This window comes from Tripterygium wilfordii, chromosome 6, assembly GCF_013401445.1.
Source record: "Tripterygium wilfordii isolate XIE 37 chromosome 6, ASM1340144v1, whole genome shotgun sequence".
Classification (NCBI taxonomy): Eukaryota; Viridiplantae; Streptophyta; class Magnoliopsida; order Celastrales; family Celastraceae; genus Tripterygium; species Tripterygium wilfordii.
Window position 1 is genome coordinate 6,623,372 of NC_052237.1, and position 20,408 is coordinate 6,643,779.

A 20,408-nucleotide genomic window follows, 5' to 3' on the forward strand; every position below is an offset into this window, starting at 1 on the left:
TTGTCATATGTGTTTTATTTCAACTATTTAAACATGATTTTTTTGCAACATAAGGTTTAAATTGAAAATTCAGCATCTTTCTCTAATTTACTGTATACTTAAATCTATTTAAAATATTTTGAGGGATCAAGTCAACAAATAGAATATTTGGGTCAGCAGCAGCATTAATTTCTTGGTTGGTTCATTGTTTCTTCAAGGACCACTCTGAACAGTTTATCCACAACAAGAAGATGAGATGATATCTAATAAATTTCTGGGTCCTGGTCCTTGTTTCTTCAAGGACGACTCGGTTGATTCGTCTTTATGTCGTGAGATCGATCTGTTCATGTGAGCCACAGAAGCTAACGTTGATGTGTATTTAACGTGAAAAGGGGAAGGAAGAAGATATTTAACGTGAAATTAATACATGCAACAAGTAACCAGATATCAGGAAAGGAATCAATGTTGTTATTGATTAAAAAAAACCTACTGCAGGCGATCTACTTTCACAGACATGGATGCTGCTCTTCGCAAATCTGGGATACCCACATCGGAACAACTAACCACCACTCTCTCTATCAATCCAATTTTATCCACCGCCGCGTTCTCTACGCTCACCCAATTAACAGTCACAGCATCTGGGGTGCCATTAATTTCGAAGAAGAACAACTCTTCAGGCTTCGAATTATTATAAACGAACACCAGATCACCCATAATCGTTACACCCACCGATGAATTCGAAGCAGAAGAGAAATCGTCATCTGCAATCATCTTCTCAACCATCTCCTTTGGCATCTCTGTAATTTCTCTCTGTTTCTCCCAAGAATCACCGTACACCTCCCATAATTTCAATCTTTTGGAATTCTCATTTTCCTCTTCAATAATACCCACCAAGATCAATCGACCACTCGCGAATCCAATACAACAGCAGTACACGCTCTCACCATCATTCTGTCGTAGATTGCAAGGTCCGTGCCAAATCTTGGTACAAGGATCGAACCAGTACATTATGCCTTTAATTTTCTCTAACACATACATTCTCGACGAATCCACCGCTACAGATACCCAAATCGACGAAGCAGAGTACATGAATGTCTCCGGCATGGACTCACATGTCTCCCACGTGCGGCTCCTGGTGTCGTACATTTCGACCGCAAGCCGGTCGTCCTCGAACTCGTACGCACCGCCAGCGACGATGGCGTAGTAACCTACTACGGCAACGATCGGGTCGACCCGCCAGACAGTTGGGGGGTCCGCTTGATGCCAGGATAGGTGGAGGGGGTCTAGGGAGAAGGAGAAGTTGGAGGGAGAGAGCATGTAGAGGAGAGTGGAGTGCGAGGATCGGAGGGCTGAGAAGGAGTTGGATTTGATCGACGGCTGGTGTTCAATGTGGACCCACAACTTAGATCGTGGATCATAAGCGTAGGCAGAATTTACAGAGAGAGGTTCCCTCGTGCTCTGCGCGTGGAGGATGAGCCACGGCTTGAGTTTGTTATTGGGGCGGCGGAGAGATAAGGAAACGGCGCGTTTCCAGGAGTGTGACACTTGAGAGGCGGGAAGAAGATCGATGAGAGGCACGTGCGAGATAATGGAATCCAGTAGATCTCCAAATATTGGAGCTTCCTGCATTTCTTCTTCTACTCTCTTCTCCTCTTCGGACATCATTGAAGTATTTTTAATTAGTTAGTTGGAGTGTGTTTGTCTATCTATATAGGGGTAGGGGTGGGGGTGGGTAGTGAAAAGACGTCCTTTTTAGTCTATATAGGGGTGGGGGTGGGTAGTGAAAAGACATGTCCTTTTTAAAATGTGTATATTGACATGAAACAATGCAACTCTTCCCAAAAAAGAAAACAACTGAAGCCTTTTCAATTCTATTCTCTCTTCAAGATTTTGTTTGTTATTAGTCATTACAGTAAAACAAAATTTGAAATTTCCTGTGTACGAATTAGGAAGAAATGTTATAATAATAATAATAATAAGAGTAGAGTATATATCAAACAAAATAGAACACAGGGCATCAATGTGAATGGCTTAGGACAAGGGACATACATCGAAAAAACAAAGGAACAAGGACAATAACTAGAACCGTAGAAACATCTCAGTAATTGACAATAAAACCATACAACATAATCCGATGACTTCCTTTCTCCTCCTTTGCAAGGACATCTGCTATGTCGTTCCTTTCCCTCAAAATGTGATGCACCTTCAACCTTCGTATTTTAAGTTTTGATAGGCAAATGACATTATGTTGTTTTAATATAGATTTCATTATTTTTTAAAGCATAATTTAGAACTCATTGGTTTAGTTCTGAATCTATTTTTTTAAAATTCCAATGAAAAAAACAATTGAATTAAGATCCACACAATAAAACTCATCGACAATGAATCTTGTTAGAAAAAGTTTTTATGCGCTAATTCAAAATATGTAATTTTAAAAAAAATCTAACATGCATTTTGAGAGTTAAAACATTTTAAAAATTTGTTTAAGAGGCTTAAACTCTAATAGACTACCACTATATTAACTACCTAGCACTATTGATGAGATTATGTATTTGATTGAATGAATTGGAAAACTGAGAAGCCTGATTCGCCTTTTAGTTTGTATCTTGAAAACGTATTTTAGCCATGGACAACCAATCAAGTTTCCACGGTTTCCTGGAATTTGTTTCTCATGGAGTGCGAAAACTTGAGATAAAAGAAAGAAAACGGCGACTTCTGAATCCTACAAGGGGAAAAAATCTCTTAGCTTACTTGATTGATTTTTGCGTTAGACCATAAAATTCGTCTTCTCAATATGATGAATCCTGTTATTCTTGTTGCCGGAGAACCATGCAACAATGGGTTTCACTTGTGTGTGCATTGGAGACAAACTCACACCATCTGCAGTCCAGGACTCTAGTAGTCTAGTTTATAATTTATTGCATTCTACAAGCCGCTTTAAAGATGGTAGCATAATGGCAACATCGTTGCAAGAAACCCAGGAAAGAGACTAGATTGAATCAAATTTATTGCGCGGATAACGCCGCCACCAACAGCCAATTTGTAAAGCTAGGACGATTCCTCAGTTTGAAGAAAGAAAAAGGAAAAGGAAAAGGAAAAGGAAAAGGAAAAGATCAAATGCACACTTCCTAAATAGCAGAGAAGAAAGGAAAAGGAAGAGATTTGTCTCATTGAGTTGGTACTCTATGCAGCTGCAGTGATGCATTCTATTGCCTGTTTGCATATGCCAGTCATTGTAGCTTCTGGTCCATAAACCTACAAGATAAAAGAGAAAAAGATTTTCAGTATGAAGTTTTCCGGTGGCAGAACGGGGAAGTACTAGGAATGGCAAAACATTTTGCAAGTAAGGATTGACAAGTCAAGTTCTAGAGGTAATTCAGTACAATGAAGCACTACAAATTCAATATTCATAAATAAAATAAAAAACACTACATTTGAAGGTTGTTAAGTACCTCGATTGGGATGCCAATTTCATCTCCGAGTGCTCGCATCTTTGCAAGACCCTTTTGGTAGTTGGGTCCTCCTCTCCTCACATAAATGCTCATCCTTGCTGCTTTGAGCTTTGATTCCTGAGATATTGACTTCCATATTAGTTATTACAGTTGATAGTCTAAGCGCTAAAGATATTGAAAATAAGAAAAGTAAAGATATTAAGTTCACCTTCTCTTTTAAAGCTCGAATTATGCCATTGAATGTAGCAGCAACATCAGTGAAGTTGGCGATGCCGCCTCCAATTACAAGGGCTCTCTTATGGCCATCAGGATCAGAAGTTGCACACTGTAGATAAACAAAATATATTATTTGTTGGGCCAAGAGAAATATGGAAATACTATTCGAGGGTGCATAATTGAGAAGCTGAAGAAAAATAAGGCTGTGACATGTTTAGTGTAGCACGCACAGGTTCCGCAAGAAAATTTTTCAAGACAGATCGACCGATTGATTACTACGGTATATACCTCCGATTAAATGGAAAAAAAAATATAGCTAATGAAAAGAAAGAATACTTACATCAATTACAACTCTCGCATACTGCAATACCTCCTCTTCATTGGGTGCTCCACTATATTCGGCATAGTTACCGAGCTCAGAAGCATAACCAAGATCTCCAACCTGGTTCATATGGTAGGTGAAAGCCAGTGATTATAAGTACTTGAGAGGCAGTAAATAAGTAAAGAGGAATAAAATAAGTTATGGAATTTATACACAAGGAAACTCTAGTTACAAAGGAAAGCCTACCGTATCTGCATAGATGACACTTGCACCTCCTCCAGCAACCATAGTCCAAATCCTTCCCTTAGGGTTTAGCACTGTGAATTTCAAAGATGCACTTGTCTGCAAGCACATGAATATAAGACAAATATTAGCTAAAATAGATAAGCTTCAAACATTAGTCATAGATGAAGTCAACAGAAATGTAATTTGTGTTACAGTCTCCATGGGACAGGAGGTAAAAATGACGTGGTCAGTGACTAAAAGGTCAAATATCTAAGTTTTTGCATGAACAGGAAGGGGATGATATAACAGAAGGCTTCTGAAATTGACGAAGATAAACTTCAAACATTGCTCATTTAAAGAATATGTGAAAACTGAAAAATGTTATCACTCAAATAATTTGCAATTGTACTACCAACAAACCTAGCTTTTAGCATAAGATAAGACAATAGAAGAGATCAGGGATTGGGATGTATGAGATTAACATATAAAAAAGGTTCTCATATCAGGGAGCAAAATAATAGTTTCCCCTCTTCAAGTTCTCCAACGACTACCAGGTTAAAACCTAGAGGTCGGGGGGACTTGTTTTTTTCCCAGGTTATAATTATTAATGCATACCTTTTCATCTAGCCCATGGATAAAGCTTTCAGTAGAGCTCATAACTCTTCCAAATGGCATTGGGAATTCAATGTTGCCCCACCTGAAAAATGCAGAGTTGCAGAAATGGAATGTCATGCACGAAGTGCGTTGAATGAGTCATATCAGAGAGAATAGGATGAAATAATGGTAATAATCACTTAAGGAAATGGAATGTACTTCTTGAAGTTCTTGAAAGCAGCAGTGTCATCCAGCTCGCCTCTCATATCCAGAGGATAAGGTTTTCCGTCAACCAAAGTGAAAGGATTCATCTCAAGGAAAGTGAAGTCAATGTCTGGCGATTAAAAGGTATACGTTAAAGACAAATTCCGTCTTCTGTAAATGAAAACACTGCCCAAAGCACAACTGCAATACAGTATTTTTTGGGTGCTAAGTGCTAACATACCTTGAAACAGAGTAAAAACCACTTTGATGAACTCCTCAATTTCACTTTTGATCTGGAATGATGGAAATTTTTTATTTAAATCATTTAAGAATACACCACCAGCTTAAAACAAATCACCAAGGGTTAAAAAAAAAAAGCATTACAAGAGAAGTGGTACCTCTAAGGGAAGGGTTGCAACAAGGGGAGCAATTACTTCTGGTGTTAGCGACACCCCTGTTGGGACAAATATTGTTTTCACCTGAACAAAAAACAAAATTATACATAAATACTATTTTAGGGGAAGAAAAATTGGTGATAACAAAATTTACTATGACAAAGAACACCAGAATGACTAATCACAAAATTTCATCCAAGTACCTTATCCCAGTTTTCCTCAATTTCAATTCCTCCACACTCTGAGAAGCTGATGCTGCACCCAAGTCGATCTGAGACAATGTTGAGGTAGAACTCTTCATTGTGTGGGATGAAGGGTTCAACGATGAATGTCGTTATAGGTCCTTTGCATCCACCCATCTCCACCTGTAAACCAAGAGGTGTAAATACATGCTAAAACTCAAACTGTTTTCCAGGCAATGGTAATGGCGACTTATTGAACAAGATTGAATACCTCTTTGCCAAGGCGCTCTTTCACAAAAATAGCAACTTGGGCCAGATCCAAATTTAAGGCCACCAGACCACTCTTCCCACGCTTTCCAAACAACATGTCAGGCTTCACCACAAGTTTCCCGGTAGAAAGCCAGGGTTCTTTCACTGTTAGCTCGTTGAAATCCGTTGATTCCGTAACCTAAAGCATGAGGATGTTAGATAACTGAAATTCAAAAAATCCCATAATGAGCTTTCCTCAAAAACAAATCCCATAACGAGTTTACCTAAAAAAAATCCCATAATGTCAACACATTGAACATTTCATAATAAGAACAATGATCCTTATACCGAATTTATTATTCCATATGCATGTTGCAAGATCAAATAGATGTCTTTAACTAGAAAGATTCTATTTTCAGTTTAGTCATACTGGAATACTACTAACAGCTCTATACTTGTCCACTTCATGGCAAATCTTGATAAACAACTACATCGTTTCAGCAAACATCAAAATCCCAAATAGATCCACAGTAAACTTCAAATTGACATTAATAACAATAAAGGTGCTGATTCAAAATAGAAACTTTCAAAAGCCCAATGTTTCAGAAATTGCACTCACCTGTGCAGATTTGATAGGCAATTCGTAACCAGCGAGCCTCTTGAAGTGCTCCTTCAACAATCTCTTGGAGTCGTACTCTCTGATCTTCTTGCGTGCCATTTCGCTGATCACCTGATCTTCCCCAAAAAACACATAAAAATGAATAATTCAGATCCACATTAGGAGATAACGAAATCAAACATAAGCAGCCGAACAGGTGAATAGATTATTTTCTAATTCAAAAGAATCAACTTTCCATTACAGATCTGAAGACATTGATCGGATTAGGAAAGAACGAGAAGCGGAAATTACCGTTGAAAGAAATGCAGAGGCAGGTGTGCGGGTGGGTGGTAGTTAGGTACCTTAAGAAGACCACAACTAACACCAAACCTGAAATGGACCTCCTTCGCTCTTCTGGTTCTGCGATTTTATAGTCGCAAATTGGGATTTTTATATTTTTATTTCAAAAAAATTGAGACTGAAAAAAAGTGAAAATATAAAAATTGAGTAATGCTAGGATGCTCCAAAATATGACCACATTATAGTGTTTGCCGTCGGTTTCAATGTTTTTTGATTTTTTAATATAAATCGAACTGCTCAAATGATCGATCTTGTCGGTTCATTTTGATTTTTAGTAGAGAAATTTGTAAATTTATTTTCAAAACCAACCAATCAATTCGATTATGATCAGTCTCAAATCTATATTTTATGTGAAATAGTCATCGATTACAAATATATATATGTATGATCCATTAAATATCGAACACTTCATATGACATTAATGGAGGATAAAATGATAGTTATATTTAGAGATAAATAAAAAAAAAAAAGAACTTTTTGATTCGGATTTTTATCTACTGGTTTAGCGGGAACGTATGAATGTATGAGATATGTCCACGTGGGTACCTAATCTCATTTGTTTGTTTGGTAGAGAGGTAATTATAAGGTGAGGGTGTTACCAGAACGTTTCAAATAAGCTCATTTCTTTTCCCAAAACACCACATATTTTGTATATTAAAAAAGAGAGCAGAACGTGAGCAGTCATTACTTTCCTCGGTAGTATCTATTACGATCTTATTTTATATGGTACTGTACCTACTTATTTTTCCTATTAATAAAGAACAACAAATAAAATAAAATAAAAATTAAAGAATCACGAGTAGTTTAAATGATATTTATGTATATGATATTTCATAAAGATATCGAGTTCAAGTATCTCCATCCCCTTCTCCTGTAATTAAAAAGAGAATAAGAAACTTAAATCTCCAATCCATAAACATGCATGGCGGAAGCATTATATATCTATAATTTTGATGTTCATAAATGGTCCCTCACACTTCTCCTCATGTCACCTAGATTATGAACATAAAAATTATATACACATATCATTTTGATAGACACAGACCTATTTGGCCAATGTAACGTGAGTCATGATTTCAATACTGATGAAACCCATAAACTTTATTCAATTTCATGAATGTTAAAAATCCATTTTCAGTCAAAAGGTGTACTGTAATTTGGCCAATTTTTAGGCAAACTTTCCCATGCATGACTCCTAAACTGAAAGATTCTTCACCAAACCCCGACAAAATAAGCAAAGTTAGAAGACGGAAATGCCCTTAGAATTTTATATTTTTGGAGGAGAGATGCCCTTTTGGTCAAACACTGCACTGCACGCCTAGGCTGGCTCTCCTTGACTTATTCGAAGTCGTGCTCCTCGTGTAAGAAATAAACGACAACTTGGAAGGGACTCGTTTTCCACGATGTCTATTCCAATCTCCAAATGTTTTTTTTTTTAATACAAGTACAAATACAATATGACAACTCATCAGATCAAATCTATAAAAGTATAGGTGTCAACAGGTCCCACACAAGAGACACAAATCAAGCCCACGCAGGGGCAGACTAAGCCCACACACCTCGTTATAAATATTCGGAGGAGGTGAGACTAGAACCCATGACCTCAATCATGGGACATGCAAAGTCATTGTCACTATATATATATATATATATATATATATATATATATATATATATATATATAAAATAAATCCACATTTCAAATGTTAATAGTCTGTCAAGTTGACAGACTATATATATATATATATATATATCCACATTTCGAAGGAGTTGAAGTACTTATGAAGTAAATGACTGAATTAGTAATTAAATAATGCATTGCTTAGGCGTACAATTTTGAAGAATTGATTCTATGAGATTCAAAATTTGACTTGAAAACCGCCAGTTATTTTTTTTTCTTTCTAATAATTATATTATAATATATATCAGTAGATCCGGTGAAATGAGTGGACCACCTGAATATTTGAACAGAGAGTGTTGCTCTCAAAGTCTCAAGTCATCAGTATGGACTTGCTATTTTATTTTATTTCATCTAATAACAAGTCTTAGTCTGACAGTGTGTTGTTAGCAATAAGATGAGTTTTATTTTTGAGGCGGCTTTCGTGTATATATATATACACAGTAGTTAGCATACTTTTTAGTATAAAAACTAGTTTATAATTCATTCATCCAATCCTTTGCTTGTGAAATATTTGGCGTAATTCGAAGGTCGTGACTTTAACCATGTTAGGTCAAATTTCAAAATTTCTTAGTTTTAATTCCACTATGTAAGGCCAAATTTGACTTGTATTTTTTTTTGTTTGCAATTGTAATATTGAAAACAGTGGAATTTCCCTAAACTTTGAAACTAGTGAAATTCCACTCTTTTAGGCCAAATCTCACTGTTGAAATTTCACTGTTGTTCTTGTTCAATTTTTTTGCCAAAATCTCCGATTTCTGCCAATGACATCAATTTCATTGGATTTTTTATTCTCTACATGACTCTCACCCTTGTTGAGAGTCTCACTATATCCAAAAAACAACTCATTCCCCTTCAAATCACTTAAAAACTGCGATTTCGATTTTTTTTTTCTTCTTTGAAAACAGTGGAATTCAAATGTTTAGAGCAAATCTCAGTTTTGAAAAAAATTGAAATTTCTCTAAATTTTGAAAACATAGAATTTCAATGTCATTTCCCTACAATTTTTTTGTCACGATCTCTGATTAGCCTCATTGTTTTTTAACTCGAAAAACGACTCATTCCCCTTCAAATCACATAAAAACCGCGAATTTCATTTTTAGCCTGAAAAACGACTCTCACTATATAGATTCTCTTCTGACACCGATTGCAGCAAAGCATTTTGTACAAATATGATCTATATTTTACCTACTTTTACAGATATTGATGTGATCCATGCGGATGCTTTTATGATCTATCGTTAATGTGAAAAGCATGGACTATCAAAAAAATAATGTGAAAAGCATGGGAATCCGTCACCTACTGTTGAATGCCATGTGTGAACAAATTTTATTTTATTTTTTTTACTGGGACCATCGCCCTCACCATCTCAATGGTCGTGCCCACCATGTAGACGTCAAACCATTGGTTTTCCACTGTAAGGAGGATCAAGAATCAGACTCTATTTTAGTATTTTCCACATCAAGAAGAAACCATTAAAGAAGAAAACAATAAATGGAATTACAACCATAAACTACTTCCACCAATTCCTTTCTACATGACATACATACTGCATTCTGTATAAATCTATACCAAGTTAGTGGCACTTCAACAGAAAAGAAGCAATAACTGAACTTGCATGAGACCACCACCATCTCATGGAGACGAAGGGAAAAAAAATTGCTACATGTGATGATTTGTTTGTGCAAATTGATTTACAGAGAAGGTGATGATGCCCCTCTTTGAAGAACAGTAGCATTTATTATGTATCTTTCACAAGTAACTGCCTCACTAATTAGGCAGTGCTATGTCATGTGATATGCAGCTTCAAATTCAAATAAATTGTTCTCACTTTCAACTCTGATAGGACTCTCGAAATTTCCCCGACAACCAATAGTGCTTCCCCTTAACAATAAGAGCAAAAATGCCATAGCATGGAATATGAGTCAACCCTACTGCCAAATACCTGCAAAGCCAATCATGGTAACATATCAGTTAACTGTATAAACAGAGTAAGATAAATTTGTTTTTCATTTTCTTCCCATTAAAACACCGATGTCAATAACGACAATCTCACAATTGATGTACCATAAGGGAGCATACGGGGATGACAAGTCAAGAAACGGATATGGCCACCTGAAAAAAAGAGGTATCATCATTAATGAAGGCTATATATATGGATCGAATGTAAATGAACCAACATGATAGAGTGAGATGCAACTTTACCATAGGGAAACGCAAGCATGGATTATCCATTGAAAAATAACGAATATACCCGTCCATAACACAAAATATGCAATCCGAAACATAGGGAACCGCTGGAAGGAGAGAATTAATCCAAGTTTGTAATTAATCACAAAGGAATGAAAAATGAAGTATCCTCAACCATCAAGGAACCAAGATTACCATGCTATTCAGGATCGTGTCACCAATGACAAAGACAGCATTAACCGAGTGCATGCTAACCATCATCTGCAGAAGAAAGGATGACACAATTGGTCAGATAAAGCAGGTTTTTAGGTTATAACAGAACCAACTCAACCTGCTCTACAATATTGAAGGACAGAGAACCACGACTATATTTTATGCATAACCCTACTAGGTCTTTACCATGTGTTTGATTATGGGCTGACTTGCAAAATCGTGAAATCAACAACTTATAATAAAGGTGTGTTTATATTGCACAACAAAGATAGAGCTTGTACAGTGCACTAACAGCGTTCTTTCAAAAAGAATGAACAAGAAGAAAAAAAAAATGAAACAAAGATTCTGAGCAAAAGAAATGTTGACGTAAAAAGATTTGTTGGATCTTGTATCATCAACAGCAGCAAAATCTTGTTCAGAGATTTTATCCCTTTGTTTGACATTTGATTTGCTGTAAAGTGAGGAAATTTAGTTTCCACAAACTTCAACATTCACTGAAATTGCCAAAATCCTACTATGACTGATATCTGTATTAGGTAAAATCTTTCCCTCATTTCGCATTTGAGTACGGCTAGAGTCAAGAGGCAATAAGGGAGACGTATAATAGTCTATAATGATAAACATAAAGCTCCAAGGAAGGAAGCAAACAAAATAGAGAGAGAATATACATTATACTTACAAAACTGAGTGTGTAATCTTTAGATGAAAGTAAAGGATAAAGGAAGAGCCAAAACACGCCATCTGTGAGCAACACAGCACCTGCACATATCTATCAGAAAGAGGAAAAAAATGCAGTTTATTGATCTGACATGTCAATAAACATCACTGAAAAATGCACTCCATACATGTGGCCAATAAAAGCATGTAAGCTGGGAAGTACCATTCAATAAGTCAATATTATCAGCACACAGTAAATAACCAAGTAGCACTAAAAGTGTAATAGAAAGCAAACACAATAAGTAGACCAGTCTAGTAAACATTTCACATGAAGGATCCAATTATACTGTCCCTTGGTTCAAGAATGAAGAACAAGTCCCCTTCAATTACTTCAGACAAAATTAGTTCTCTGGAAATATTATAAATCACCATTTGGTTTTTCAAAATTTCTAGTGCAACTCCAACACAAATAGAGGAAGGGTAATCATCATCTCCTGCTATATACTGTGAATAGCATGTTGCTTTATGCCACAAACCTATCTTATAAGCTTAAGAAGATCTTCATTTCTATTTAGTGCAGTAACTTAGTAGGCTATAAATAGCCCAGGCATAAAAAGAAATGGTTCAAGACTGTGATCCTTTGGTTATATAGAGGTACTTTCAAGCGGCACCCCACCAACTGAATAGAAGGCATTCCAGACTTGAAACATGGTCAGTCTCCAAAACTCTCTCCCAAATGTTTTTCATATGAACAATATTTTAATTATTATCAAAACTCCATATGGACTTTTTAGCATCATTTATCTTTTCCCACTTCTGCTAATATATATGTTGTTTTAAATAATGGCATCTACGGTTCTTGATAAAAAAGTTACGAATGTGCCCAGTAAGAAATACCATAGAAAGTGTATTTCCACTCTCCCTCTTTAAGATTTTTGTAGTTCGCTAAGAAACGGAGTAAAATAAAAAAGAGAAGGAGAAAATAAAACGTTAATAAACAAGAGTACTTAAGCAATACATAAAAAGCGTATTTTGACTCTCCCTTTCAAGATTTTGTATTAAGGATTTAACTAAGAAACTGAGTGAAATAAATAAGAGAAGGATAAAATAAAAAAGTAAAGAAAACCAGAGTACCTAATACAGGTGGATCATGATTATAAGAATCTCTGGATTAAAAAAATTCAAGATAAGAATTTCAAGCCGCCACAAAAAGGCCAAAGATAGCAATAGTGGTTAGTCAACATACCTGAAATGTGATTTGAAATACATAACTCCACACACCAGCAGTTGGGCGAAAACGAGATTCTTCACGGGAATTTGAACTTTTAAACAAGTGGGATCTGTGTGTAGTTTCCTCGACTGCAGAAGCTACATAGGTACCTTGCTCTGTCTCCAGATTAGTGTGTTCAGCCTGATCATCCCTAGCTGCATCACGAGTCTTGCAACATCTATAAATGGAGATTGAAGATCCAAGCTACAAGTCGCAGGTGACAGCATGAGCAGTACATGCAAGATGAAACAATGAAATTCAATAAGACATACAAATTCATTTACAAGATAGAGGGATTCTAGGACGACAAACATATATTTCGCTGCCGAAGAACCAAATGGGAATTTGTTCCCAATAAAATATAGGGACAAAAAAAAATTGAACATGATGGTAGACTTTCTTATATTGAAAATATTATGATGCATATATAGAGCATGGAAGACATACCCCAAAATAGAATGTAACCAAAGTAAATGTCCACCTGCAGAGCAAGACAAAAGAAACAAGAAATCAGTTATTATGGAAAATTATTTTCAATCCTTTATTACGTGAAATTAGGATGAGCATTGGCCACACAGATGACACATTGTCATCATAGCCAATGACACGAACCATTCCAAACCACCCATCCTTTTGCATAATATAAATATGACTATATGAGATAGAATTAAAAGATTCCAACTTGCAATAGAAGTTAGATGTTGTTTCAACAAAGAAGTAATCAGAATAACATGCTGAAGTTTGCCTGCAGCGGGGGGGTATAAGATAAATAGAACACACGAAAACAACAAAGAAAAGTAGAAATTGAAGCTAGAGAATTTATGAACAGTGTTCTGTGTGCTCCTGCATCATTGCCTCTATGTGAAGACTGCAGCGTGAAATTGCACCTATATCTGTTTCTGAGAATGTCCATGGAGACTTTCAAACAATATTGGATACCGAATAAACACCCCCTGCAGGTATTAAATTTCACGCAGCGGAGTTCGATCCCTGCTTCCAGAGTGCTCAGGCGAAAAAGACAATATTGGTGCAGAATGTAGTATCTAATGAGGAAAACATTTGAGCATGAATGAAGAAAATATAGAGCTGAATAGAAAATTTTCTTGAGCTAGGCATCATCTTCAAGTACATCACCTTAAGCCTCACTTCGTCTACTTAATATCATCTATTAACAAGGAAGAACTTGGCACCAATAGAAAACACAACTTACTGAGTATAAAAGTAAAATATGCCCCCTCCATCAATGACAACATTGGCTGTTATTAATGACAGTAGAACAGTGAAAGCAACTATCCGAAAACAAAGCAGCCACACAGGATGGATATCTTTGAGGCAGGTCTTCCATGCTTCATCCTCGTACAAAGACCCTGATGCTGCACGTTGGTTCTCTCTCCTCACATGTTCTGATGTTCGATTCCCTTCAAATTTCCAAATCAGAAATGATGCACCAACCATGGAGGTGAAAACCCATAATGCACAGAGGAAGAATCTCCAGTTCAACCAATAACTCAAAGTATTTGTCTCGGCAGTCATGACAGGCTGCCAAGTATGCTTAGAGGATCCTGTTAAGAAACTCAATATATTACTTTTACTTGCTCCACCAAATATCATGTTTGTCAATTTCCTTCCCAGTCCTAGATTTGAATCAAAACAAGGAAGCCTATGCTGGAATATGTTCAAGAGTTACGGAGAAATAGCTGATAGAGGGTCTTAAAATGGATTACACAACTATAAGCAGCAAAAGTAAATGTTAGATAGGTATAAAATCAATGTTTCAGTATCCATAAGAAGGTAGGGCAGTCAAATTAGAAGCATATCTGAGTATTGAACATGAAGAAAACCCAAGAGAAGTTTTAATGGGCTAATTCTCACTCGTAAAAGTTCTCACCAAATCGGAAAGCGTTCTACAGTGGGTGGAATCTAAATGCTAAAGGATGTAACCCAGAAGAACGATTGTTTTGGAATTGAAAGGATTTCTCCCTAAGCAATCAAAAGAGTAGAAGGGTTTCGACAACAAAATAATCAAGTTAACCAAGAATATCTGAGCAATAACAGAATCTGACAGTAAAGCAAATGAAGAAACAATGACCCAGAGAAAATTACTATAAGAACAAGAGTACGAAAAATTTTATGCAGGCAAGAGTGCATCAGCTAAACAATACCACAACCCATATTCACTACCCCCATGACACATGCAATTAAGGTCCGCTGATGAACGATACTCACATTGCTCTTATTTGTGTAGTGAATATAATCAAAGATATAAAAGACAGATTCCTTACTTGATGGGTTTCACCCATAAAGCAGCCATCACATTTAAATTGAAAACAAAAATAACAAATGGGTTTTCCTTGAATGAAAAAGCATGGCGTGGTGCTTACAGTTAACGGGATGAACCGGGCCTCCACATAGAAGAGGAAGATGCTTTGCTTCCTCTATGAAATTCAAGAGAAAAAGATAAGAGGTTAAAGGGTCGCACTACGGTCGATCTTTTTCAAGGAAAAGTAGTTTACAGGGACGGATTTGATCGTCGCGATAGGACGAAATCAGCGAAGCTTCCATCGGAGAAATAAGAGACAAAAAGTTTTTCTCTTTTTCCGATTAAAGGTCCAGATTTGGATGCTTGGGTAGCTCCGATTGGGGGAGAGAAATATCGGCCATACAAAGAAAGCAGATTATACACGTTCCTTCGCCCCATATGAAGACATGGAAAATGGCTGGGAATTGACTCGATTATTGATTTTTAAGATGATAAAATATTTTCCAAATATTGATTCCTTTAAATTCAATATTATATAACGACAAATATTTTTTTTAAAAATAATTATATGTTACTTTAAAAGCGTGGAATCAGATGATTCAGATCAGTGGTGACACCTTATAAAATTCTTACAAGTTTCTGGTGTTGAGATCACTGCTTCCATCTCACACTTAGAATAATCATGCACAAAAATGTATGAAAACTGAGTCTGAGACAGAGTTGCAAGGGATAGGGGGCTGGAATCATTTTGATTCCATAAATATAAACCGATGAATGCATTTTCAGCCCCCAATGCATTGGATGTGACAACTATGCAAGGTTGTCACATCCAATGCATCCGACGGTTTGTGTCTATGAAATTAGTTGGAATGATTCCAGCAACTCTCATTCCTTTACAGAAATTTACATCGCCTTTCAATCATCCTAATCGTTCCCTTTAATATTACCAAACACCAATCCTTGTTTATATCCATCAACATCATTGATATCACATGATCCTGTCATCATTCCTTGTTAAGCTCCTTTGCCATCCGATCAATTAGTAATGACCCTAAAGGGAAAGGGACTGTTGAATCAAATATTCAAATGAGTTGTTGTCGTAACATTCATAATCATCGTCTTCTTCATTGTAGATGTAATCGTCACAGTAATCATTGGTAGGAGAATTACTGAAGAATGCTGCCATAGGATTACAGGTACCATCTTCATTTCTTGAAGAGATTAATGCTGGGTAAGAGTGCTCTGTGGTCTGTGAAACAGTGTCAAATTCCTCCACCACCTTCAAAAGTGCATGAGATCCAAGACCAATTTCATCCAGCAACAATGCATTGCTTGATTCAATTGCCTTCTTCCATAGGGACATCATTTTTGGTCTTCAGCTTTACTGCTTTCATCTCACACTTGGAATAATCACACCATCAGGCTTGCCTGAAAAAGAGCCACAATATTAAAACGCGGCACAGAATAAAGATGTACAAGTTAAGAACTGACAGTGGACAATAGTGGTTCCTAATGATTACAAAATGTTGTGAAGATGAAGTTTATCCAATTCCCAAATAGCCAATATGATTCAGTTCATAGAATACCGTTTTCTAGGAAACTGCATGTCCTATGACAACACATGCAGATACCTCCAACCTTTTTGCACTCATGCAAATGGACTACATTACTTTTTCAAAAACTCACTTGAATTTGGTACAAATAACTTTCTTCCCAAAAGGAAAACCCAAAGGCCACCAAAAGCTTTGTCGAACTGTCTGATAAGCACCATTAATTATTCTATCATTACAATCTGTAGGGGTCTACATATTTGGAATGAAGCAATCAGTATCATTGGTTGTGACTTCAGGACCTTCTAATATCAATTATATTGACCTAGTACACAGAGAAGGTACAAACCATTTTGATACATACCTGAAATATCTGAATCAGTTTCGGTGTCACCTTCAGCAGTAACTGAAATCGCAGGAGTCCCAGGGTACATCGATTTGACGATTTCCAATCTTTTCCGGTTTTCCCCTCCACATCAATATTTGCTCTTCGTCAAAAGACAATAGCACACAAGGCACTAGTTACTGCCAACAATATATCCGAAAAATGGCTATTCAGAAGAAAGAGAGTAGCACAGTCCCCAGAAGGATGGGTAGCCCTGTGCATCACATGCACAATAAAAGACTCAGAAAAATGGAGGATAGAATCATAATAAGCTAAAAAATACATACCAATTACATTTTGAATTCCTTTCAACATTTTGTTAGAGGTCCCTTTTCCAATGTAAGTTTCACCACCTTGCACAATCACTCATAGTACCATCCATGGGAATAGCCTTCAATTTCAATCATTCAAAGGATAAACCTAACATCTCTTGTTTTAGAGACTCAGGGTAAATATTTCCTTCTGATCTTATCTTTTCATCTACACTCTTTTAGGAATATATCCTAATCATAAACAACACTCTAACTGTGTCAAGGGATTTGCTGAGGACTTGGAAGAATAAAAATGAACAGATGTAACTGACCTTTAGCTTAGCTCCTATTTTCTTATAGTCACAGACATGCATCCCTTTGCAGTCAATCTTCACCAAGGAACTTTCTTCAAAAGCTTGTCTGACATTTCTCACCAGGGTAATGTATACCCCATTTTTAGGCTGCAATGTCAATAAAGAAGAAAATAATTCAATTATTACAGGAAAAAAGATAATTCTTGAGTAAAAATATCCATACTTATGATTTGTCCCATGTAGGAAGTGTGAAATATCTATAAAATTCCATGTTGCTAGGAAATTGAAAAACAATGCGAACATGTAAAACCATGTGGAAAAAGAAACAGTGATTAATGAGTTAAAGAGGATGACTTTACGAGAGATCAAAGATTGAATTAAGGACATAAGCCGCAAGTGGAACTAAGGTCACTTACATCAAGCAGAGTGACCATGAACTTTTGAAACATATAGAATGATTTCGACTTCTTTTACCTAATTTACAAAATGGTAAAAGATTTCCCCTTGTTCCGGAATTCAGTTGCTTGCTCCTTTGTCAATCCTTCAGGAGTCTCTTGGATAAGTTTAGGGTAGACTGGAGTAGCTGGTTTCCAGGTCATAAGTCCTTCTGCTGAAATGACCTGCCCCTCATTGACGGGCTTGTGGTACTTGGTTTGACGGTTGGGGAGTTTGAGTGAGTGAAATTTTGGGGTTTCTTGGATCTCCTGATAGGAGGGGGGGTACTTGGGGATCGGAATGGGAGGAGACGGAGTGTGAAGTGGACGGAGCACTATTATCATTCGGTGGTGGCGTTGGTGGGAGAGGAGAAGAGGTCGCGACTCGAGACCTGGCAGTGACGCCGGAATTGCCATTGAAAATCTCAGAACTCGAAGTGCACGGCACCGTTTGAAAAGAATGGTTGTGGAACATACTGCGGCGTCGTTTTGTGCATTTCGTGTTCGTGATAAGCGGTGCCGTTTTGTTTATTTAGAACATAGAAGTTATATCCTATCTATCTACAACTTGCCACACCAGATAACAATTCCAAAACCCTAAAAAAGTCACTACCATCATCGTATATAAACGCTTCTACAAACTCAATTTGTCGAAGGACAGTCAGGCGGAGCCCTATTTCTCTCAGAGACTGCAAACATGCAGATCTTTGTGAAAACCCTAACGGGTAAGACTATTACCCTAGAGGTCGAGTCGAGCGACACCATTGACAATGTGAAATCGAAGATCCAGGATAAGGAGGGGATCCCACCGGACCAGCAGCGCCTGATTTTCGCCGGGAAGCAGCTGGAGGACGGTCGTACACTCGCTGACTATAACATCCAGAAGGAGTCCACCCTCCACCTGGTGCTCCGTCTTCGCGGTGGTGCCAAGAAGCGTAAGAAGAAGACCTACACCAAGCCCAAGAAGATCAAGCATAAGCATAAGAAGGTCAAGCTCGCCGTCCTTCAGTTCTACAAGGTCGATGACTCCGGTAAGGTCCAGAGGCTCAGGAAGGAGTGCCCTAATGCAGAATGCGGTGCTGGTACCTTTATGGCCAACCACTTCGACAGGCACTACTGTGGCAAGTGCGGTTTGACCTACGTCTACCAGACTGCTGGCGGCGATTAGGTTTTTAATATTTTTATCGAGTTATGATTATGGATATTAGTACTTTCCTGTTGAGTTGTGGTACCTTTGTTCTGTTTTTGCTAGCACAGTATCAAATTGTTGTCTGGATAAGGATTATCTGTGAAATGGATTTTGTGGTTTATTTTGGATATTTGAGATGATTACTGATAGTTCATGTGGTTTCGTATTCTTTTGATTGTCTAATTTGTGTATTTGCGTCTTCCTGTTGTTATTGTTGTTTATTGCTTGTTTTTGTTATTAAATTATGTCATTTGAGGATGCTAGCGATACTAGATTGGTGTTTCGATGCAACAAAGAGGAGCTAGACATTTGAGGATGCTAGTGGGAGTTGATATTTCAAAGGTCTCTTTATATGCGTAGCATGCTCCCATCCCGCCATCTCTTCCGCTTAGATTCATCATACCTTACAACCAAAGTTGCTTTCCCTCTCTATTATTTTAATTTGTTGGTTATCCAATGTTTTTTTTTGCAATTTTAAAGCACCTGGATCTTATGCATTCCTTCTAAATGTAGGTGGCTAGTTATGTTGGTGCACTGAATATTACTTTCTAGACTACCGTGTGCTTCTTGTTGGCTGGGGCATGCTAATTATTTAGAGGGTCTGGCCTTCATATAAATTTCTGTTTTGAATATTTGATGTGCTTGTATAACAACATATTGGCTGTCTTGGTATGGTCGTTTTATTTCATTATAGCAGCAAAATCTTGGGGATAAAATAATCTTATGTTACATATGTCAGGCTTTTTGAACTGTTGCACCTAGTTGTTGGGCATGGCAAATATAGGTTCCTTTTCTTTGTGTGCCCATTGCCGAGTGTAGGCTCTCAAGTTGTGTTGTTGATAATGTCTTTAATTTAAACCTTGTTGCCTGTTTATTTTTTGTCAAATTATGGAATCGACAAAAATTGATCTACTTGTCGTAAAAATTATGGAAAAATGGGAGAAACAGACTTTTCTTTTACAAAAGTACACGGGTCATTTTGGTTGGGATGTGGTGTATTGAGATGTGTTTTCAATATCTTGTATCTGAGTGTGTTATTCAATGTCATCCGGAGGTTGGTGCTTGTTATTCATATCTGGATGGTGAGTCATACAACTCTGTTTCTAACAAAACTGTTCTCCCCAAAAAAATTTATCTTTAAGCGTAACCTTTTGAAGTAATTGTTGTTCAAATTCATCATAGCTTTGTAAGTTTAGTTTTATTGATAGATATGTTGTCTAAATATATAAATCTTTTGATCT

General features: G+C 36.9%; 4 protein-coding genes and 1 pseudogene across 5 annotated transcripts; 1 reads left to right on the top strand and 4 right to left on the bottom strand.

Annotated features, from left to right (window-relative positions):
- Positions 1–291: 291 nt before the first annotated feature.
- On the bottom strand, positions 292–1,702 carry LOC120000927 (F-box/kelch-repeat protein At1g23390-like). The gene has a single exon (XM_038849095.1). It carries the CDS (start codon positions 1,642–1,644, stop codon positions 466–468), a length of 1,179 nt encoding a protein of 392 aa, XP_038705023.1. The 5' UTR covers positions 1,645–1,702; the 3' UTR covers positions 292–465.
- Positions 1,703–2,860: 1,158 nt separating this feature from the next.
- Positions 2,861–6,885, bottom strand: LOC119999364 (ATP-citrate synthase alpha chain protein 1-like). The gene is made up of 13 exons (XM_038846870.1): positions 6,729–6,885; positions 6,438–6,548; positions 5,841–6,017; positions 5,591–5,752; positions 5,391–5,471; positions 5,234–5,285; positions 5,008–5,122; positions 4,810–4,891; positions 4,216–4,311; positions 3,988–4,089; positions 3,640–3,756; positions 3,432–3,548; positions 2,861–3,234 (listed from the first exon to the last, which is right to left on the bottom strand). Exons 2-13 carry the CDS (start codon positions 6,534–6,536, stop codon positions 3,163–3,165), a joined length of 1,272 nt encoding a protein of 423 aa, XP_038702798.1. The 5' UTR covers positions 6,537–6,548; positions 6,729–6,885; the 3' UTR covers positions 2,861–3,162.
- A 3,044-nt stretch (positions 6,886–9,929) lies between these two features.
- On the bottom strand, positions 9,930–15,498 carry LOC120001000. Of its 2 annotated transcripts, none has more exons than XM_038849209.1 (9): positions 15,166–15,498; positions 13,995–14,346; positions 13,232–13,265; positions 12,761–12,988; positions 11,537–11,626; positions 10,840–10,905; positions 10,660–10,751; positions 10,511–10,569; positions 9,930–10,399 (listed from the first exon to the last, which is right to left on the bottom strand). In XM_038849209.1, exons 2-9 carry the CDS (start codon positions 14,315–14,317, stop codon positions 10,386–10,388), a joined length of 906 nt encoding a protein of 301 aa, XP_038705137.1. In that variant the 5' UTR covers positions 14,318–14,346; positions 15,166–15,498; the 3' UTR covers positions 9,930–10,385. The 2 variants fall into 2 exon arrangements, with proteins under 2 accessions (XP_038705137.1, XP_038705136.1); XM_038849208.1 differs by having other exon boundaries at positions 10,522–10,569; positions 15,166–15,496.
- A 223-nt stretch (positions 15,499–15,721) lies between these two features.
- On the bottom strand, positions 15,722–18,530 carry LOC120000634 (annotated as a pseudogene).
- Positions 18,531–18,614: 84 nt separating this feature from the next.
- On the top strand, positions 18,615–19,335 carry LOC120000491 (ubiquitin-40S ribosomal protein S27a-like). Its single transcript, XM_038848587.1, has one exon. It carries the CDS (start codon positions 18,676–18,678, stop codon positions 19,144–19,146), a length of 471 nt encoding a protein of 156 aa, XP_038704515.1. The 5' UTR covers positions 18,615–18,675; the 3' UTR covers positions 19,147–19,335.
- Positions 19,336–20,408: the final 1,073 nt, after the last annotated feature.

Excerpts from the sequence above, each read along its gene's own strand:
- LOC120000927 (XM_038849095.1), bottom strand. The coding sequence starts at position 1,644 with ATGATGTCCGAAGAGGAGAAGAGAGTAGAAGAAGAAATGCAGGAAGCT.
- LOC119999364 (XM_038846870.1), bottom strand. The coding sequence starts at position 6,536 with ATGGCACGCAAGAAGATCAGAGAGTACGACTCCAAGAGATTGTTGAAG. Across the intron at positions 6,018-6,437 it reads TGCCTATCAAATCTGCACAG|GTTACGGAATCAACGGATTT; the intron begins GTGAGTGCAATT and ends CTCATGCTTTAG. Across the intron at positions 4,892-5,007 it reads GCTTTCAAGAACTTCAAGAA|GTGGGGCAACATTGAATTCC; the intron begins GTACATTCCATT and ends TGCATTTTTCAG.
- LOC120001000 (XM_038849208.1), bottom strand. The coding sequence starts at position 14,317 with ATGACTGCCGAGACAAATACTTTGAGTTATTGGTTGAACTGGAGATTC. Across the intron at positions 13,266-13,994 it reads ATATTTTACTTTTATACTCA|GTGGACATTTACTTTGGTTA; the intron begins GTAAGTTGTGTT and ends CTTGCTCTGCAG. Across the intron at positions 12,989-13,231 it reads TGGTTACATTCTATTTTGGG|CTTGGATCTTCAATCTCCAT; the intron begins GTATGTCTTCCA and ends TGCGACTTGTAG.
- LOC120000491 (XM_038848587.1), top strand. The coding sequence starts at position 18,676 with ATGCAGATCTTTGTGAAAACCCTAACGGGTAAGACTATTACCCTAGAG.